The 20,934-nt window shown below is 58.3% G+C and overlaps 1 protein-coding gene across 1 annotated transcript; it reads right to left on the reverse strand.

Moving 5' to 3' along the window:
- Nucleotides 1-1,400: 1,400 nt before the first annotated feature.
- SIGLEC1 (sialic acid binding Ig like lectin 1) lies at nucleotides 1,401-20,114 on the reverse strand. Its single transcript, XM_066318444.1, has 22 exons — nucleotides 20,073-20,114; nucleotides 18,253-18,355; nucleotides 17,415-17,774; nucleotides 17,020-17,316; nucleotides 16,361-16,624; nucleotides 15,024-15,284; nucleotides 14,144-14,443; nucleotides 13,231-13,485; nucleotides 12,162-12,455; nucleotides 11,314-11,568; nucleotides 10,221-10,514; nucleotides 9,329-9,583; nucleotides 8,169-8,471; nucleotides 6,828-7,082; nucleotides 5,661-5,966; nucleotides 5,282-5,521; nucleotides 4,774-5,073; nucleotides 4,433-4,687; nucleotides 3,145-3,441; nucleotides 2,608-2,707; nucleotides 1,787-1,859; nucleotides 1,401-1,458 (listed from the first exon to the last, which is right to left on the reverse strand). The coding sequence occupies exons 1-22, from the start codon at nucleotides 20,112-20,114 to the stop codon at nucleotides 1,441-1,443; spliced, it is 5,127 nt and encodes a 1,708-aa protein (XP_066174541.1). The 3' UTR covers nucleotides 1,401-1,440.
- Between the last annotated feature and the right edge of the window lie 820 nt (nucleotides 20,115-20,934).

Raw genomic sequence — 20,934 nt, forward strand, 5'->3', positions numbered from 1 at the left:
GACGCAGGTGACAGAATTTGACCCCGCTGCCCTCTCGGTGCTCGCAGGGACGGAGGGGAGGGTTGGTGACACCGCCCTGTCGCCTCCGCGCTGTCACCACTTTGCCGGAGCGCTGTCATCAGCCTGCCACCCTGCTGGTGACACTGCCACCGCCCTGCCGGCCGTGCTGGCCGTGGACAGGGGACGGAGAGGGGACAGGGATGGGGACAGAGACAGGGGTAGGGACAGGGATGGGAGCAGAGATGGAGACAGGGATGGGGACAGAGACAAGGATGGGGACAGGAATGGGGACAGGTGTGGAAACAGGGATGGGGACAATGAGAGAAGAGGGGACAAGGATGGGAACAGGGATGGGGACAAGGATGGGACTGGAAATGGGGATGGGGACAGGGATGAGGGTAGGAAGGGGGACAGGGATGAAGACAAGAATGGGGAAGGGGATGGGGATAATAAAAGAAGAAGGGACAGGGATGGGGGCAGAGATGGGGACCAGTGTGGGGACATGGTTGGGACTGGAGATGAGGATGGGGACAGGGATGAGGGCAGGAAGGGAGATAGGGATGGGGATAGGGATGGGGATAGGGATGAGCAGAGAAATAGGGACAGGGATGAGGACAGGGGTGGGGACAGGGATGGGGACAATGAGAGAAGTGGGGACAGGGATGGGGACAGGAATGGGGACAGGGATGGGGCTGGAAGTGGGGATGTTGATGTGGATGAGACTGGTGATGGAAATGGGGACAAGCACCAGGACAGGGAGGGAGGCAGGACTGGGGACAGGAACACGGACAGGGACAAGAACAATGATAGGGATGGGGACAGCGATGGGGACAGAGAGAGAGACAGGGATGAGGACAGGGAGAGGAACAAGAACAGTGACAGCGATGGGGGCAGCCCGGCATCCTGCTCTGGCAGCAGAATGGGCGGAGAGGAGCGGATTAAACACCCACGGGAGCCCCCAGAACCAACCCCATTCCCGGGAAGCTCCAGCTCCGTATCCCAAAGCCCCATCCCCGCGGCCGTGTCCGGTGGCCAGGTGGCCGCACAGTGACCTCTAACGGCGGCGGGGACACGGCCAGAGGCGACACTGCCAGCTGCCACCGGCAAGAGGAGTCCCCAGCCTCATGTCCCCTCATCCCAGGCACCCAAGGGACACTCGTGGCTTGTGTCCCCCTTTCTAAGGTGACACCAGGATTTATTGCAGGGAAAAGGGACACGCTGGTGACAAACAGGAGGTTCCCAGCACTGGGAGGTTTGATTTTATTGTTTTCCCAGGATTTCCCAGGCCGGAGCTGTCAGTGGGAGGTGGTGCCCAGAATCCATCGGGAAGGGACGAGGGGCTGGAATGGGGCCGGGGGGTCCCCAGGGGAGGCCCTGGATCCAGCCAGGATTGAGAAATTCCAGTAGCCACAACTAGTCCGGGGTCCAAGAGACAGCGGGTCAGGATGGTCCGTCCATCTGGAAAAGGTTGGGAGTGGCTGGAGACACCCTGCCAATGGTTGGGGACACCTGGTCCATAGCTGGGGACACTATGCCTATGGCTGGGGACACCCTGTCCTTGGTTGGCAATACTGTGCCCGTGGCTGGTGACACCCTGTCTATGGCTGGAGACACTCCATGGGAACACAGGAGCATCCCAAGTATCTCTGGTGGGGTTGGCATCCATCAGTGCCATGGAGACTCTCTGGAATGAGGCTGAGATGGAGATTTTGGGTCATGACAGCTCAGGGGACCTCAGGGCTGTCCCCACTGACGTCCCCAGAGCTGTCCCCAGTGCTGTCCTCACCTGTGGCAGTTCCTGTTTGCTCCTCAGCTCCAGGGTGTCCTCGGCGCGGGACCACCTCCGGAACTTCCTGATCCTGGCAGGGAGCACAGGGAGCTGCAACCCCTGGGGCTGGCCCTGTGCCACCACCCCGGAGTCCTTGTCACCATGCCAGGGTCCCTGTGCCACCCTGGGGTCCCTGTCCTCCCATCGCAGAGTTCCTGTCCCACCCCAGTGTCCCTGTCCCTACATTCTAGAGTCTCTGTCCCAACCCGGGGTCACTGTCCCCTGACCCTGAGGTCACTGTGCCACCCTGGGATCCCTGTTTCCCCACTCTGGGCTTCCTTTTCATGTCATTGGGGTCACTGTCCCACCTGTCCTCCCACCCTGGGGTCTCTGTCCCTACACCAAGCTCCTTGTCCCGATGCCAAGATCCCTGTCCCCTGATCCCAGAGTCCCTGTGCCACCTTGAGGTCCTTGTCCTTTCATCCCAGGGTCCCTGTCCCCTGACCCCAAGATCCCTGTGCCACTCTGGTGTCCCTATGTCACCGTGAGGTCCCTGTCCTTTCACTCTGGTGTCCCTGTGCCCCCATCCCAGGGTCCCTGTTCCTTGACCCCATGGTCTTCGTCCACCCTGGTTCCACCCTGGTGTCCCTGTCCCTACACCAACATCCTTGTCCCCATCCCAGGGTCCCTGTGCCACCCTGGTGTCCCTGTGCCACCCTGGTGTCCTTGTGCCACTCCAGTGTCCCTGTCCCTACACCAAGGTCCTTGTCCCCCATCCCAGGGTCCCTGTGCCGCCCTGATGTCCCTGTCCCCCCACCTCACCCCATCCAGGACGTCACCTGGGCCACACCTTCACGGCCAGCAGGACCATGGTGGCCACGACCACAGTGGTTATCAGCAGCCAGGACAGTACCTGGTAGGTCTGCAGGTGGCTCAGAGCTGTGGGGACAGTGTCACCGTCACTGTCACTGTCACTGGTCAGTGCCAGCAGGACCCCCCAGACCTTGGAGTGCCCCAAAAGGGGTGAAGGGGACACTAGGGTGACAGTCAAAGTGGGAGGACACCCCTTGGCACTCAGGGGTGGGGACTAGCAGCATTTGGGGTGAGGACACACATTGAGGGGGTGGTTACAGATGGGGACAATTGCTGCCATTGTCCCCTGTCCTAAAGGCCGCCCCACCACCCACAGCGTCCCCTGGGGACAGGAGATGTCCCCAACACAGCCACAAGCGCCACCCTCACATTTTACCATTTGACCCCAAACCACCTCCTCCCTCAACTCGCCCCCTCCCACTCCATTTCCCACTTCCAAGGAATTTTTTTTTTAGGATTCCCATGAGGGAATTAAAATTCCTGGAGGCTCTGGCTCCACTCACTGTGGACATCGAAGTCAGCGCTGGCCGTGGCGTTGCCCAGGGCGTTGGTGGCCACGCACACGTAACGTCCCCCGGCCGCTGCCCCCAAGGCCACCAGCTCCAGGCGCAGGGCGTTGTGCGAGGGGACAGCCCGGAGCCCCGGGGTGACAGCGGGGGACAGGCTGGTGGCCAGCAGGTGGCCGCGGTGGTGCAGGGACAGCCAGGAGGGCGGGTGGCTCTGGGCCGTGCACAGCACGATGGCCCCGCGCCCCTCCTGGTTCTCCAGGAAGGTGCTCACCGAGACGGCCCGAGGAGGGTCTGCGAGGGGACAGGGAGGGGTGACACTGGGGACATGGGGTGGGACAGCCCCCAGCTGGCCGCTAAAAGCAGGTTAGTGTCCCTGGATTTGTCCCATCCCGCTCATTCTGGGGCTGGGGGCTTGGAACCCTCTCCTGTCCTTGTCTTGCCACTCCAAAGCTGGAAAATCTTCCTGGCTTGGAGTTTCTGGGCTCCAAATCTGACTTTTGAGGGGCAAATCCTAAAAAATAATCCCAAATCCTTGTCCTAAAAGCTTCCTAACTCATCCCTCTCCTAGTCTGGGTCATCATCACACCCTCCAGCTCCAGAGCCCCTCAGTCTGGAGATTGTGGGCTCCAAATCCAGCTTCTGAAGGACCAATCCTAAAAATAACCCCAAATCCATTTCCCAAAAGCTTCTTAACTCATCCCCCCTCCAGCCTGGATTGTCACTGCACCCTCCAGCTCCAGAACCCCTCAGTCTGGAGCTTGTTGGCTCCAAATCCAACTCCTGAAGGACCAATCCTAAAAAAAACCCCACCCAAATCCCTGTCTGAAATCTTCTGAATGCATGTCTCTTCCAGCCTGGATCATCATCACAACCTCCACCCTCAGAACCCCTTAGTCTGGAGCTCCAAATCCAACTCCTGAAGGACCAGTCCTAACAAACAATCCCAAAATCCCTTTCCCCTGTCACCAAGAGCTTCCTATCTCATCCCTTCTCCATCCTGGATCATCCTCACCCTGTCCACCCTGCCCTGGTGGTATTCTGTGTTCCCCAACCCTTCATTCCACACCCAACCAGAAATTCCTCAGTTTCAGAACATTTTGGCCTAAAAATATCTGCCTAAACAAAAGCCCAAAAATCCCCAAAGGGAGAGGAGCAGGGCAGGAAGGGGAAGGGGAAGGGGAAGAGGAAGAAGAAACACCTCTTCCCCTTGAGGAGGTGACATGAGTGACAAGGGCAGGGGACACCTCGCTTGTGTCATGCTGGTGGCCCTGGGGACACTCACAGAGGACGCTGAAGCTGAGGGGGACAGAGGTGGCTGTGCCCCATGTCCCGCTGGCCCGGCACTGGTAGGAGCCGGCGTCAGCGCTGGAAACGGGGCTGAGGACCAAGGAGCCGGATGGTCCTTCCCAAAGCCACCTCCCATCCCGGTACCACGTGTAGTTGACACCTTTGTCACCCCAGGCCGTGGCCGAGCAGCTCATGGTGGCCTTGGCGCCCTCGGGGACATCCTGCGAGGGCTCCACTGTCAGTGCCACCCCTGAAGGAGGGACATTGGGGGACTCAGTGGGGGCACTCAACCCCACAACTTGGGCACTTTTTGGGGACTTTCTGGGGACATCTCACCTGGCACTTGCAGCCGCAGGGACGCTGTGGCCGAGCCGTGGCTGTTGGTGGCCGAGCACAGGTAGAGCCCCTCGTCCCCGGGCTCCAGCCTCGCCATCTCCACCCGCAGCGACGTTGGGGTGGCCCGGACCTCGAAGCGGGGGTCAGAGGGACCACGAGTGGTGGCCAGGGGCGGGTGGCCCTGTCCCCTGCTGACGGCGATGTCCGGCGCGGGGACACCGTCGGCCGAGCAGAGCAGCACCGCCTGTCCCCCGCTTTGGGGCTCCACCAGCGCCACGAAGCTGGGCTCCCGCGGCGCATCTGCGGCGACAAGGACAGCGCGTGTCCCGCCACACCCCGCCGGGCGACGAGCGGCAGGGGGACGGAGGTGTCACCTCCACATGGAGGGAGATGCGCTGTCGCCGCATGTCGTCGCGGGGTGGCGACACACACAGGCCAGCGATATCCCCCGTGGGGGTGGTGGCGTGTCCCCTCCCGTCCCCTCCCAGAGATGTCACCCCTGACTCACAGAGCACGGAGAGGGTGACGGGGGCGGCGCGGGACCCCCGGCCCGCCCGGCAGCCGTAGAGCCCCGCGTCGGAGCGACGACCGGGGAGCCTCAGCGAGGGCTCGGGTCCCTCTGTCACCCACCGCCCGTTCTTGAACCACGTGTAGAGGGTGCCCGGCTGAGCGTGAGGGGCCTGGCACGTCAGGGTCACCTCTGTCCCCTCCGCCACCTCGGCCGAGGGTCGCACCAGCACCTTGGTGGCTGCGGGGAGCGGATTTGGCTGAATTTTCCCTTTGGAGCCGCGAGCCCCAAATTCACAGGGGGGGGTGCCCAACCTCCAAAACTAGGTATCCCTCAATCCTCCACCCCTGGGGGTGTCCCCAGTTGTCCCCCTCCTCACCTTGCACGCGGAGCGTGAGGGACGCGTGTTTGACACCGAGGGCGCTCCGTGCCTGGCACTCGTATTCACCCTCGTCCTCTTCGGAGGCTTCCCGGAATTCCAACCGCAGCGCGTTGGGAGAAGGGAACACCCGGATGCTCTGCCGGGGGTTGTCACCTCCTCTGGGAGGGCTGGAGGCCACCGGGTGTCCCTCCCTGAGCAGGGTGAGCTGCGCCGGCGGGTGGCTGTCCACGGCGCAGAGCAGGATGGTAGCCGTCCCCTGGCTGCTCTCCAAGAAGGATTGCAGCCGCAGGTTCCTGGGGGGATCTGTGGGGACGGAAATAGGGTGGGGTAAAACGTGGGATAATCGTGGGATTTTTTTGGGGTGGGAAAAGCCCTCGGAGGTTATCGAATCCAAGTGTCACCCCCAGAACTGCCCGGGCCATTGCTGAGACTGTCTTCAAGTGCCACATGCCAAGGATGGAGCTCCAGCACTGCAGTTCCCAGGAGGAAAATTCCCAATATCCAACCCAAACCTGCCCTGGCACAGCTTGGGGCCGTGTCCCTTTGTGCTGTCCCTTTCCCCCTCCTGTCAGGGAGTTGTGCAGAGCCTCACGAGGTCTCCCCTGATGCCCCTTTTCTCCAGGCTGAGCCCCTTTCCCAGCTCCCTTAGCTTTCCTGCTGCTCCAACCCCCTTCAAGCCAGGGATTCCCCATGCTCCAGTGCCTCCATCCCACGTTCATCAGGAAGATTTATAAATTAACACCATCTTTTTCTCATAAAAAAGGGGGGAAAAATCTCATGTTCTGACTCACAACAACTTTTTTTTTTTCCTTCTTCTTTCTTTCTTTCATTTTAGAGTAAAGTCTGGTTTTGATTTTCCCAATCAGGGATAAAAAAAAAAAAAAAAAAAAAAAAAAAAGTCCTAAATCCGGCTTTAATTCCTGACAGCCAAGGGTTTTCCTGATGAGTTTGGTGTGGAGCACGAGGAAACCTGAAGAAGGTTTTGAAAATGGTACCAGGTGCAAAAGCTTGGCTTAATTATCCTCTGGGCTACGTTTTTTTGAGCCCCATGAACTAATTAATCCACTCCCCCCCAATTAAACCCCATGTCTTCAGCCAAGGGAACCAGCCAAGGGGTGACATCGAGTGACACCAAGTGACACAAAGATGCCCTTGGGGACTCACAGAGGACATTGAGGGTGGCAGGGGTGGCACTGTGGTTCCGGGTTGGGGTCTGGACAGAGCACTGGTAGGAGCCGGCGTCGGAGGCGGTGACCCCAGGGAAGGTGAGATTTTGGGAAGAGCTGGTGCCCAGCCACACCTGGTTGTGGTACCAGGTGTAGCTCAGCACGTCCTTGTCGCCTCCTGTCACCAAACAGGTGAGGGTGGCATTGTCCCCTTCCTGCACATCTGGAGATGGCCAGATCCAGACCCGGGTGGCTGCACGAGAGGGAAAAGTGGTGATCCCTCACTTTCCAGGGGATGGGAAGGGGGAAAAATATGGGATATTCATGGAATTGGTTGTGTGGGGAAAGACCTTGCAGCTCATTGAGTCCAACTGTCCCCCCAGCACTGCCCAGGCCACTGCTGAACATGTCCCCAAGTGCCACATTCCAAGGATGGGGCTCCTCCAAGGTGGGAAAGTCAGGGAGTGGCAGGACAATAAAAAGAGGGAATGGCCACCACAACCCACAGGTGACACCATTCCCATGGGGTCCCCATGGATTTGTTTGGGATGCTCCATCCCTGGAAGTGTCCAAGGACAGGTTGGACTGGAATTGGAGCATCTTGGGATAGTGGGAGGTGTCCCTGCCCATGGCAGGGTGGGATTGACAGGATTTAAGGTCTCTCCTAACCCAAACCATTCCATGGTTCCATGATCCCATGATCCCATGATCCCATGGTTCCATGGTTCCATGGCTCCTGGGGTGATGGCAGCAGGGCGGTACATGACACAGCCCTTGGAATCACATCCAAGAGGAGCCATGTCCCTTTGCCACATGCCCGGGACACCTGCAGCTTTCTGGGAATACCTCCACCCCCATAAACACGGATTTTCCCCAATTTCCCGCCCATTTTCATTCTGTCCATCCCATTCCAGCTGGTCTCCGTGCTCCTTCCCCCATTCCCATCCTCCCCCATTCCTTCACCTTGTCACCATAACCCAAATCCCATCACTCTGTCTGCTGCCTGCAGCTCTCCATACCCTTCCCACCCTATTCCTATTCCCATCCCATCCCATAGATCCCATAGGTCCCATAGATCCCATAGATCCCATCCCTATTCCCATCCCATCCATTCCCATCCCATCCTATTCCCATTCCCACTCCCATTCCCATTTCCATCCCATCCCCATTCCCATCCCATCCCATAGATCCCATAGATCCCATAGATCATGTAGATCCCGATCTTACCCAATTCTCATCCCATCCCAAAAAATCCCATCCCATCCCATGGATCCCACCCCATCCCATCAATCCCATAGATCCCATAGATTCCATCCCATCCCCATTCCCAGTGACTCACCTCCTCCGGAGAAGTTCCCGGTGGTGCTGGTGTTGCCGTGGGGGTTGGTGGCCACGCACCGGTACTCGCCCTGGTCCTGCAGCTGCACGGGGTGGACACGGACACGCAGCGTGTTGGTGGCCGAGGTGACACTGAGCCGTGGGTGGGTGACGGGTGGTGACAGTGCCGTGGAGGCCACCAGGGTGCCGTCCTTGAAGAGGGCCAGCTGTGCTGGTGGGAAGCTGTCCACGGAGCACTCCAGGATCCCGCATTGTCCCAATGGAGGCTCCAGGAAGGTGGTGAGCACCGGCACCCTTGGGGGGTCTGCTCAGGGTGGGGGGAGAGACCTGAGGATGTACCCAGAGACCCCTGGGACACAGCGAGGTGCCAGCGTCCAGCTCAGTGCCATCCCATCCGTGCCGTCCCATTGACACCACCCCACTGGCACCATCCCTTCTCAGCACCATTGCAGTGGCACCATCCTCTTGGCACCATCCCAATGGCATCATTCCAGTGGTATCAGTCCCTTCCATCGGCACCATCCCAGAGGCACCATCCCACTTGTACCATTCCAATGGAATTATTCCAGTGGGACTATCCCACCAGCACTGTCCCATTGACATCATCCCATCCCATTGACACCATCCCATCCCATCGACACCATCCCATCCCATCCCATCCCATCCCATCCCATCCCATCCCATCCCATCCCATTCCCTCTCCACCTCATTTTCTCTCATCCTGTCTCATTCCAGTTCCATCCAATTCATTTCATCCCAATCCCATCTCATCCCAAATTGTCACAATTCCTTCCCATTCCAATTCTGTTTCATCCATTCCATGCCATGCCCAACCCCTACCCCAACCCCAACCCCAACCCATCCAATCCGAATCCGAACCCCAACCCAAGCCCATCCCATCTCAATCCATTCCAACCCCAACCTAAATCCATCCAATCCCAGTCCCAACCCAGTCCCAACCCAATCCCAATCCCAATCCCAACCCCAACCCCAACCCCAACCCCAACCCCAACCCATCCACATGCAATCCCAATATATCCTCATTCCAACCCCAGACCATCCAATCCCAACCCCAACCCATCCCCATTCCCGTCCCCATCCCATGGATCCCACCCATACCATCCCATTCCCTCTCCTCAGTCCCTGGGGGGTCCCACTCACAGCAGACACTCAGGGTGACAGCCGGGGACGCGCTGGTCCCTGCGGAGCCTCGGGCCCGGCAGTGGTAGAGCCCGGTGGCAGCGCTGCTGACACGGGACAGCACGAGGACACTGTCAGGACCCTCCTGGAGCCACTTGCTGTCCTTGTACCAGGAGTAGACGGTGTCACCTAGTGGCTCTCCGGCCACCTGGCACGTCAGGAACACGTTGTCACCTTCCAGCACCTCCGAGGATGGTGAGATCAGGACTCGGGTGGCTGGAGCAGGGACAGTGACAGCTCAGAGGGGACAGGGCAGAGCTGGGCACTGCCGGTGTCCCCTTGTCACTCCCATAACCTGTGAGGTGTGACATTCCCACTCTGAGGATTTGGGACAGCTCCGATGTCATACTGGTGCTCCCTGTCCCCTTAGAGTGTCCCCAGCTCCTCCTGGAGGTGCCCAGGGCTGAGGTGTTGGAAAACAGGCAGGGGGTGGCACTGCGGGGGGAACCTGGTGGCCCTGGGTGGGCTCTGGTGGCACTGGGAGGGATCTATGACACTGGGATTGCAGACAGATGGTCATTCCCACAGGATAGGCCACTCCAGCCGCTGGGTGGGATCTGGCTGCACTGGGAGCACAGACGTGGTCATTCCCGTGGGATGGGCTGCTCTGATCCCTGGGAGGAATCTGGGGGTACTGGGAGGGATTTGGTGGCACTGGGAGCACACACACATGGTCATTTCCATGGGATGGACCACTTCGATCCCTGGGCGGGACCCAGTGGCACTGGGTGGCATCTGGTGGTATTGAGAAGGCTCTGGTGGCACTGGAAGGGATCTGGTGGCACTGGGATCACACATATGTACTCATTCCCTTGCAACAACCCCCCCAATCCCCGGATCCCGGACTCCCCACCTTGCACGCGCAGGTAGAGCCGCCGCTCCGCCGAGCCGTGCGCGTTGGTGGCCGTGCACTGGTAGCTGCCATCGTCAGTCGGCGTCACCTCCCGCATCTCCACCCGCAGTGAGTTGGGGACAGCGGTGACTGTGACCCGAGGGCTGGTCCCGCCAGCACTGGTGGCCACCAGCTGCCGGTCCCGCAGCAGGGCCAGCTGGGCCGGGGGATTGCTGGCCACAGAGCACTGGAAGATGGCCAGGGAGCCGCGCTGGGCCTCCAGGAAAACCTCCAGGAGAGGGTCCCGAGGGGGGTCTGTGAGGGGGAAATGGGGTGAGAGGCCAGGAATGGCACTGGGAGAGGGGTCCTGGGGAGGGGTCACAGCTCTGGTGTGCTGAGAGGGGAGGGGAGAGGAGGGGAGAGGAGAGGGAAAGGGAAAAGGGAAAATGGGAAATGGGAAAGAGGAAAAGGGGAGAAGGGGAGAAGGGGAAAAGGGAGAGTGAAAAGGCAAATGGGATAAGGGAAAGGAAAGAGGGGAAAGGTAGAGGGAGAAGGGAAAAAGGAAAAAGGGAAAGGGAAGTGAAAGTGAAAGTGAAAGTGAAAGCGAAAGCAAGATGGACAGAAAACGAAAAGGGGAAGGGGAAGGGGAAAGGGGAAAATGAAAGGGAGGAAAGGAGGAGAAAGGAGAAGGAGAAGAAAGAGGAAAACAGAAAGGGATGGGAAAGGGAATGGGAAAGTGAAAGTGAAAGGGAAAGTAAAAAGGGAAGGGGAAGAACAGGAGAAGAGGAAAGGAAAAAGGGGAAAAGAAAAACAGAAAGGGATGGCAAAAGGAAAGGGAATGGCAAAGTGAAAGGAAAAAGGGAAACTGAAAGGAAAATGGGGAAAGGGGAAGAGAATGGGTAGTGAAAAGGGAAACAGAAGGGAAGGGGTAAGTGAAAGGAAAAGAGAAAGGGAAAAGGGGGAAAGGGAAAAGTGGGAAAGGGAAAAGGGGAAAAAGGGAGAAGGGGAAGAGAAGTGAGATCGATATGGATAAGGAAAGGCAAAGGGGAAAGGGAAAGGGAAAGGGAAAGGGAAAGGGAAAGGGAAAGGGAGAGAGGAAGGGAAAGGTACGCACACAGCACGTCCAGGAGGATGTCGGGAGAGCTCCGGCTGCCACCTGCAGTGCCGGCCTGGCACCGGTAGAGCCCGGCGTCCCTGCTGAGCACCGGCCGCAGCTCCAGCGAGGTGGCCGAGCCCATGGTGACCCGCTGCCCGTTGTGGTACCAGGTGACATTGGGGACAGCTGTGGAGCCGCTGCTCAGGTGACAGGTGAGGGTGGCATTGTCACCCTCCAGCACACGAGGGGATGGGGACACGGTGACATTGGCAGCTGTGGGCAGGAGGAAACAGGGTCTGGTGTCAACAGTGGGGTGACAACACCCCAAGGCCACCAAAGGGCAGCTTGGCTACCCCAGAGGGCAAATCCCAGCTGATCCCAGACTGCCACGGTGGGGACGGCTCTGAGTCTGGCAGTGCCACCAGCCCAGGGACGTCCCTTTGCCATGTTCCTGTCACACACTGCCAGGGAAGCCCTACCAGGGGCTAGAATATCATGGGGGAGCCACCACGTCTGGATTCATGAGCATGTGCCATTTCCATGTGCCATTTCCATGTGCCATTTCCATGTGTCACTTTCATGTGCCGCTTTCATGTGCCATCTCCACATGCCATTTCCACGTGTCAAACCCACATGTCATTTCCACGGGTCACTTCCATGTGCCATTTCCACATGTCATACCCATGTGTCATTTCCATGTGCCATTTCCATGTGACAATTCTGCCCCTCCTGCCACCACCTCCTGAGCTCGCCCCCTTCCCCAGCATTCCCCTCCCATGCTGCTCTTTCCCAGAACATTCCTTGATGCCACCATCCTGCCCCCTTGTCCCCTGTCCCCTTGTCCCATGTCCCCTGTCCCCACTCACTGTCAGCCTTGAAATCCACAACAGCGCTGGCTCTTCCTTGGGAATTCTCAGCCTGGCACACGTAAATCCCCTCGTCCTCCACAACCACATCCCGGATTTCCACCCTCAGGCTGTTGTAGTACCTGGTGACGAGGACCCTGGGGCTGGCAGCTTGGGGACAGCCCTGGGTGCAGATGACAACCTTGTCCCCTCTCCAGAGGGTGAGGTTGGATTCGGGCTCGCTCTCTACGGAGCACTGGATGACGCCCAGGCGCCCGCCCTGGAACGAGCTCAGCACCGGCTCCCTTGGGGGGTCTGTGGGGGAAAATAGCATCTGTGAGGTTAGGAGAATTCCCAGAATCCAAGGGATTGGTGCTTCCAGCACTGCCTGGTCATCTGGGTTGGATGTGGTTTGGGATAAAGTGGGAATATGTGGGAGGTGTCACTGCCAAGGGGAGAGGGGTTGGAATAAGAAGGGCTTTGTGGTCCCTCTGAACCAAATCAAGGATAAAACATGGCTGGATCCATCAAGAAACCCTCAGGATCTAGGGGGTTGATGCTTTCAGTGCTGCCTGATAATCCAGGTTGGATGGGGTTTAGGATAATCTGGGAATAAGTGGGAGATGTCTCTGTCAAGGGGAGAGGAGGTGGAATAAGAAGGGCTTTGAGGTCCCTCTGAACCCAAAGCAGGGACAAAACACCTCTGGATCCATTGGGAAATCCATCAGGATCCAAGGGGTTGATGCTTGCAGTGCTGCCTGAGAAACTCTTGGACATCCAGGTTGGACCTGGTTTAGTGGGAGGTGTCCCTTACCATGGCAGAGGGGTCACAATGACCCCTTGATCCCAAAAGCTCAAACCATTCATGCTTCTATCACCATTTATTGTTTTAAAACCCTTGGGAAGGTGGGAATCCCCCAAATTCCTCCTCTCCCAAACTCCCAGATTTATCCACCAAAGGGAATTTTTCACCCTCCTCACATTCCCCACCCAAGATCTCCGTGCCTGGTGGGGACGGGGGGAAACCTCAGGGTGGGACCACCCCCATCTGAGCCCCAGGACCCTTTGGAATTCCCTCAGGGACACTCACAGAACACTCGGAGCGGAACAACCTCTGACATGTCACTGCTGTTCCCTCTCCGGACCCAGCATTGGAAGGCGCCGGCGTCTTCCCCGCGGACGGACTGGAATTCCAGGGTGGCGAAGGAGCTCTCCCGGAGCCTCCGGCCATTCCTGTACCAGGTGTAGAGCGGCTTCTCTGCCCCACCCTCTGTCCCCAGGCAGGTCAGGGTGACCGCAGTCCCCTCCGTCACCTCCGCCGAGGGCTGGATCCGGAGCTCTGTGGCTGCAGGAGGGGTGGGATATCAGAGAAAGAGGGAAATGCTTCCCATGGATCCATCCAGCTGAGTCCCCTTCCTCACCAGAGCCCGTGGGGTCTTTGTGGGGTGACATTCCCTGCGGACGCTTCAAACAGGGCCTTTCCTGACCCTCTCCTGACCTTTTCCCACATTTTTCCAAGTGCCAGCTTTATCCAGGTGATTTTTTCCCAGTCTCCTCTTCCCACTGGTTGGGCCTTGCCTGACTTCCAGTTCCCCACTGGGACACCCAAATCCAGGTTTGGTTTCTCTGGAATTGGAGATTTTTCTCCCTTTTGGGTTTTTTTTTGGGGAACCTAAAGGACGTTCCTCTTGGACATGGATCTGGGGGACTCTTCTCTCCTTCTGCTGCCTCTGTCACCCCAAATTATCCAAACCTGGGGGTCAGTGACTGGTGGGGAAGGATGGGGCAGAAAAAGTTTGGATGGATTTATTAATTTTTGGCATTTTTGGGAAACAAAACCCTCCAAAAGCAGCTGAGGAGGGGACACCAGAGAGCCCCCAGGACACCAATGTCCCCAGTGCCACCACAGGGGTCCCTCCAGCCCTGTGGGCTGTGCGCGTCCCCAGATTTGGGGGTTCATCCCCACCCCGAACCCAGGAGTGTCACATCACCCCAGGACTCACCATGGGTGACAAGGAGCTTGGTGGCACTGGAGTTGCCGTGGGCGTTGCTGGCGGTGCAGCCATAATTCCCGTTATCCCAGGGTCCCGTTTCCTCAATTTTGAGCCGCAGGGAATTTCGGGAGGAGGTGACATGGAGCCGCCTGCTCAGGGCCACCTCGGCTCCACTGGTGGCCACCACGGTGCCATCGTGGTCGATAGTCAAGGTGGCCGGAGGGTGGCTGTCCACAGAGCAGAGGACAATGACCAGCCGGCCACCTTGGGTGTCCTGGAAGAGCGTGAGGGTGGGAATTCGAGGTGGATCTGTGGGATGGGAGAGGAGGCTGAGGTTGGGATATCCTTGGGAAAAATCCCGGAGTGGTTTGGGGGGGAGGGGACATTAAATTGCACATGATCCCATGGACAGGGACACCTTCTGCTCTCCCAGGTGGCTCCATCCAACCTGGCCTTGGGGACTTCCAGGGATGGGAAATGTCCCCCCACCCAACCTGGATGTCACAATCTGCTTGTGCCATGTGTCACCAGGTCAGATTTAGCCCAAAATTGTCACAACTGACCGGTGGCTGGGTTATTTTTCCCCCTCAAAACCTCCTTGAGCTGTTCTTATCCCGCTGGATTCTCCATGAGAAACCTCCTCAGATCTTACAGAACGGAGGGAGATGCTGTGATGGACATGTCCCAAATGTCACTAAGTGTCACCTTCACACCCGGCTCATGGCCAAAATTTATTGTATTCCCATAAAACTCAACCATAGGGCTGACTATTCCCCCATCTGCCCTTGGGGTGCTCAGGGAGAGGCTTTGCCATTAATTTTTTGGGGGGATTTCCTGGATTTTTGAGGGGTTTGCACGGCCCCACGTGGCAGGAGGTGGTGGCACTCACACGTCACGCTGAGGCTGATGGCCTGGGCAGTGTCACTGCCCTGGCTGTTGGTCACTTGGCAGGAGTAGTAGCCGGCGTCCCCGGAGGTCACCGCGGGGAAGATGAGGGTGTGGGCCGCGCCCTCCTGGAGCCATGCCCCGTTCTTGTACCAGGTGTAGGTGAGCTCCTCGGGGTGTCCCTCCCGCCCGGGGACATCGCAGGACAAGGTGGTGGCCGTCCCCTCGAGCACCTCCGCTGCGGGGCTGGCTGAGATCTCCGCAGCTGAGGGAGAGGGGACACGGTCAGGGTGGCCCTGGGGACAGGAAAACAGAACCCTGCCGCCCCAAATCCTCCATTCCAGAGCCTGGGGGAAGATGGGAGCCCCTCAGGGGTGACAACAGAGCTGGCGGACATTTGGGTTTGTCCCCTGCCACCAGCTTGGGGACACCTGGCTTTAGAGCAAAGCCCCGGGGGCCAAACTCATGCTGGGTAGGGAAGGGTCTGTCACATTTTGGGGTAGGCATGGGGGAGTTAGGGGGGGTCTGAGGGAGGATGCTCAGGCATGGAAGGCTGGAATTGGTCTGTGCTGCGGGATTTGGTGGGTATCTGGTCTTTATCCCTGTGGGGGTGGGGAGGGGCTGGGCTGGAATTCCCCGATTTGCTGGAGCTGCCCCTGGATTCCTGGAAGTGCCCAAGACCAGGCTGGATCACCTGGGACAGTGGGAATTATCCCTGTCCATGGATGGGGTGGAATTGTTTGGATTTAAGGTCTTTTCCAAATCAAACCATTCCAGGATTCTGGAGCTCTTTTGCTCTGGGAGAGCTGGGAATGTTCCCCTGGAGAAGGGAAAATTCCAGGGAATCCTCAGAGTCCCTGAAGGGTCTCCAGGAGAGCTGGAGAGGGATTGGGGACAAGGCCTGGAGGGACAGGACACAGGGAAAGGACATTGGGAAAGGGGACATTGGGCTGGGATGTTGGGCAGCAGTTGCTGGCTGGGAGGGTGGGGAGGGGCTGGGCTGGAATTCCCAGATTTGCTGGGGCTGTCCCTGGATCCCTGGGAATGTCCAAGGCCAGGTTGGATGCATTTGGATCTACCTGGGATAGCAGGAGTTGCCCCTTCCCACCATGGCTCTGGATCTCCCCAAGCTCCCAACCCCTTTCCCAGCTCTGCTCTCTCCCTGGCTGGAAATCCCTCCCCATTTTCTGGGAAGACAAGGGACACGGGTGTGGCACAATGGGGCCACCACCCTCCTTTTGCATGGCCACCCCAATTCCCAGATCTCAATCCCAGTCCATGCCACCCCAACTCGGGACACTCAGCCACATCCCACCCCTCCAGATCTCCGGTGGCACTCACAGAACACGCGGAGGGTGACAGGAGGTGACACCCCTGTCCCCAGGACATTCTGGGCCTCGCAGTGGTACCTCCCGTGGTCCTCACGGCGCACTCCCTGCAGGGCCAGCACCCTCTGGGTGCCCACGGCCACCCCGTCCTTGTACCAGTGGTACCCCGAGACTGGGGGGTGGCTGCTGCCAACCTGGCAGCTCAGTGTCACCGTGTCACCCACGCCGATGTTCCCTGAGGAAGGGCTCAGCAACACCTGGGTGTCCTTGGGGCTGTCTGTGGGGGGACAGAGGGACGCGGTGGGGACAGAGGAACGTGGTGGGCACAGGGCGCTGTCACCAGGGAAAAGAGGACAGAGGGACGCGGTGGGGACAGAGGGACATGGTGGGTACAGGGCGTTGTCACCGGGAATAGGGGACAGAGGGATATGGTGGGGACAGAGGGACGTGATGGGTACAGGGCGCTGTCACCAGGAGAAAGGGGACAGAGGGATGTGGTTGGCACCAGGGAAAAGGGGAGGTGGGTGACAGCAGGTGGCACCTAAGGGACAAATGTGGCCGGGGAGCAGGAAAGGGAGGGAGAAAACGCTGCAGGGAAGGAGGGGGTGGCAGGAAGGGGACCTGGCCGAGGTGGCAGTGGCAGAGGTGTCCCCATGCCCCCACCCCACGTACGCCTGACCCGCAGCACCACCTCTGTGCTGGCCCTCTTGGCTCCCTGGGACACCTGGCAGAGCAGCTTCTTGGAATGGTCCTTCCAGGAGAAGGAGCCGGTCAGGTTCACCTGCCAGCCAACCCCGGTGGTGTCCAGCTGGACGTGGCCGGACACCTCGGACACCCGGGGGTCGTAACCCTCCCAGCGCAGGACGACGTCACCCGTGGGACAAACGTAAGGCGTGGAGCACTCCAAAGTGGCCTTTTGTCCCTCGGTCTGCTCCCCATTGCTGGTGACACTGGGAGGATCCAGATCCTCTGGGATGGAGAGCAGAGAGCAGGATGACCACGTGGAGCGGGGAGGAATGGGATCTTTTTCGGGAATTTTTTATGGAATTTTGGCATTTTTTACCCACCTGAAACGCTCACGATGATGTCCCGAGATGCTGACCAGCGGTCGCCGTTGACGATCTCGAAGCGGAACCTGTAGGGCCCGCTGTCCCCTGGTGTCACCCCCTGCAGCAGCATGGTGCAATTCCGGGCCCTGGGGTCCCCCAAGAGCTGGGCACGACCCCCAAAACGGGGATCCACGTCCTGGGGGGTGGCGGAGTGGAACACCACTGCCCGCTGGCCGTCGTAGTCCTTGTACCAGATGGCCACAATGCCATCGGCGGTTGTCACCTCCGCGGGGTAGCTGAAGGTGCAGGGGACAACCAGGCAGGACCCGCCGCTGGCCTTGAGGGACTCGGGGTAGGAGACCCCCCAGGAGCCCAGGGCTGTGCCAGGGAAAATCGGGATCAGGGAGCTGGAAGTGTCCCCTTTTGGGGACACATTGGGGACACGTCACCTGTGCTTGACGTGGAAGGTGGGAGGAGGGATTTGGGGTGAACTCCCCCAAGAGGAGGTTTTGGAGTGGAAAAGGGGGAGATAACTGGGAAAAGCTGGATCTTTTGGGCCTAAATAATGAGGAAAAAGGGGAAAGCCACTTCCTGGCTGCCTGAATTTATTTCCTCACCCCCTTTCCTCACCCTGGCTCCTTGTCCTTGTTCCCATGGCCTGGCTGTCCCCTTGTCACCCTGTCCCTGGCCTGTCAGGAGTGGGATCACAGCAAATCCCCCCAGGATCCTCCCCTGTGCCAGAAGCAGCCTTGGGAACCCCCAGATTCCTGCCGGACTCCTACTCCCACCCACGTGGAGACAATCCTGGCCTCCAGTCCCGCAGGGCACAATCTCAAGGGTGTCATTGTCCCCATACCTGGTGGGACGAGGCTGGCCAGGAGCATGAGACAGCGGGGCAGATGCATGGTGGCACTGCCGGGGGACACGGAGGACACGGCGTCACGGCGGCACAGGAGACTCTGGGGACAAGAGGAGGTGGCTGAGGACCTTGGAATGGGTGTGGGTGGATCCCTGTGGAGTAAATACCGCTGGAAGCAGCATGGAAAACAAAAGGGAAGGGGAAAGGGGAAAGGGGAAAGGGGAAAGGGGAAAGGGGAAAGGGGAAAGGGGAAAGGGGAAAGGAGAAAGGGGAAAGGAGAAAGGGAAAAGGGAAAAGGGAAAAGGGAAAAGGGAAAAGGGAAAAGGTAAAGGGGAAAGAAGAAAAATGCAAGAGGAAAAAAGAAAGGAAGAAAGGAAAAGAAAAAGAAATATAAAGAAAAAGGAATTTAAAAAAAAAGGAAAAATGGAGAAGGAGAAGGAAAAAGAAAAAGGGAAAAAAAAGCAAAAAGGGAAGAAAAAGAAATAGAAAAAGAAAAAGAGAGAAAAAGAAAAAGAGAAAAAGGAGAAAAAGGAGAAATGGAAACCAAGAAAAGGAAAAGAAGACAATCCCCCCCCAATAAACAGAGAACTATTTAAAACATTTTACGACTTTTTGCAGCTCCAGACAAACTCCTGACATCCCTTTCCATTCCTCCCCTCATCGTTCCGTGACAAACGAGAATAATTTCCCCCTGAACTGCTTCCCAAAGCCAGGGAAATCACAGATCAGATCCCTGCCCAGTTCCCATCCTTCCCTGAGCACTCCGGGGCCTCTCCCAGCCCCCCTCTCCGCCTTTCCCTCTCTACCATCCCCTCCTTGGCCGGTACCTCCTTTTCCCCACATCTGTATCCAATTTCCTCCTCCCCGCTCCTTTGGATTTCGGGCTGCATTTCCCACTCCTCAGAGCTTGGCTTGAGATTTTTTTTTTTCCCCCAGCCGGGGTGGCCCCTGGATGCTCGGAAGGAGAAGGGGAGGATGATGTGAAGCCAGAAATTGTCACGGGATTGGTGCCGGAAGAGGAAGGAAGAGCCGGGATCCAGCCCCTCGACTTGTGCTGGGGCTAAGTTTCGTTTCTTCTCCCGGGTTTGTCCCAGTTTCGATTCCTGGGGGTTCCTCAGGAATCCCTCAGGATGGACCCAGCAGGGACAGTGGGGCCCTGCCACTCCTGGAATTCCAGGGGTTGTGAAGATTTCTAAGAAAACTCTTTTTGGTGTGGGGTTGGATGGGGTTTGGAGCAACCTGGGGAAGGGAAAGGTGTCCCTGGTGTCCCTAAATGGGATTTAGGGAATCAGTTGGGATGAGAGAGGATGAAATTTCGTCTCAATCCCAAGGGAATGAGCAGGAACACCTCCTGCTATCCCAGGTGGCTCCAGACCTTGTCCAACCTGGCCTTGGACACTTCCAGGGATCCAGGGGCAGCCACAGCAAATCTGGGAATTCCATTCCAGGACCTTCCCACCTTCAGAGGGAGGAATTTTTTCCCAACATCCCACTCATCCCTGCAGTTTAAAAGTCACTTTTTGGCATGGGAATGAGCATGGAGAGGGGACATTCCTGGTGTGGGACCCTTCGCATCCCAAAAAAGCAGAGAAACAGGGACCACGGGGGTGGCGGGACACCATTCCTGGGGATAAGGGATGGATGTGACCCTTCTCCAAGCCTGGATGTGATTCCCAGAATTCCAGGTGCTTCCCTGGCTCCTGGAGATGCACGAGGCTCGTCCCAAAGGGATCCTTCACCAGCCACTCCCACCCCTCATCCCAGACCCCACTCGGAATTCCCGGGATTTCCCTTCCCTGGAGAACCACGGGCGTTACCTGGCGGCGGCTGCGGCGGTGCCACCTCGGCAGCGGTGACATCGGGAAGTCGCCTGTCCCTGCGCTCAGGGACGTCCCTTTATCAGCAGGGAGGGAGGGGAGGAGGGTGAGGAGCCCCAAACCGCAGCACTTCCCTCTTTAATATCTCTGCCCCGATTTTGGGAAGTGGCGGCAGCAGCAGCTTTTCCCTAATTCCGTGTTTCTTGGGGGGCCAGGGTGGGGATTTGGGGGCGCTCCAAGGCCTCCTCTGTGTTTAGGGTGCTGCTGGTGGGGCTGGGTTGGTGTTTTTCTTCCCTGCGGGAACATTTTGGTATTTGGTGCTGATAATTCAGGAATGTTTTTTGTTGTGTCTTGGATGGAATCGAGGGTGGCTCTGCCCTCACCCTGCCAGGGATGGGGTTGGAATTTTGCTGGGAAGTAGGGGGACAGGGCTGGGAAAACTGATCCCAACCCAGCCATGGGATATCCTGGATGGTGGGCTCCATGCTGAGCGGATAAACTGAGAGAGAAGGAAAAAGGGGAATGCTGGCAGTGATGGTGTTTGTCCTCCCTTGTCACCAAAAGGGATCCTGGTTGTGCTGGGAATGCTGAACCCTCCAAGGGCTGGAGCAGCTCAGCTCTGGGAGAGCTGGGAATGTCCAACCTGGAGAAGGGAAAAATCCAGGGAATGCTCAGAGTCCCTGAAGGGGCTCCAGGAGAGCTGGAGAGGGACTGGGGACAAGGCCTGGAGGAACAGGACACAGGGAATGGCTTCCCACTGGGAAAGGGGACATTGGGCTGGGATTTTTGGCAGCAATTGCTGGCTGGGAGGGTGGGGAGGGTCTGGGCTGGAATTCCCAGATTTGCTGGGGCTGTCCCTGGA

This window comes from Sylvia atricapilla, chromosome 4 (genome assembly GCF_009819655.1).
Source record: "Sylvia atricapilla isolate bSylAtr1 chromosome 4, bSylAtr1.pri, whole genome shotgun sequence".
Classification (NCBI taxonomy): domain Eukaryota; kingdom Metazoa; phylum Chordata; class Aves; order Passeriformes; family Sylviidae; genus Sylvia; species Sylvia atricapilla.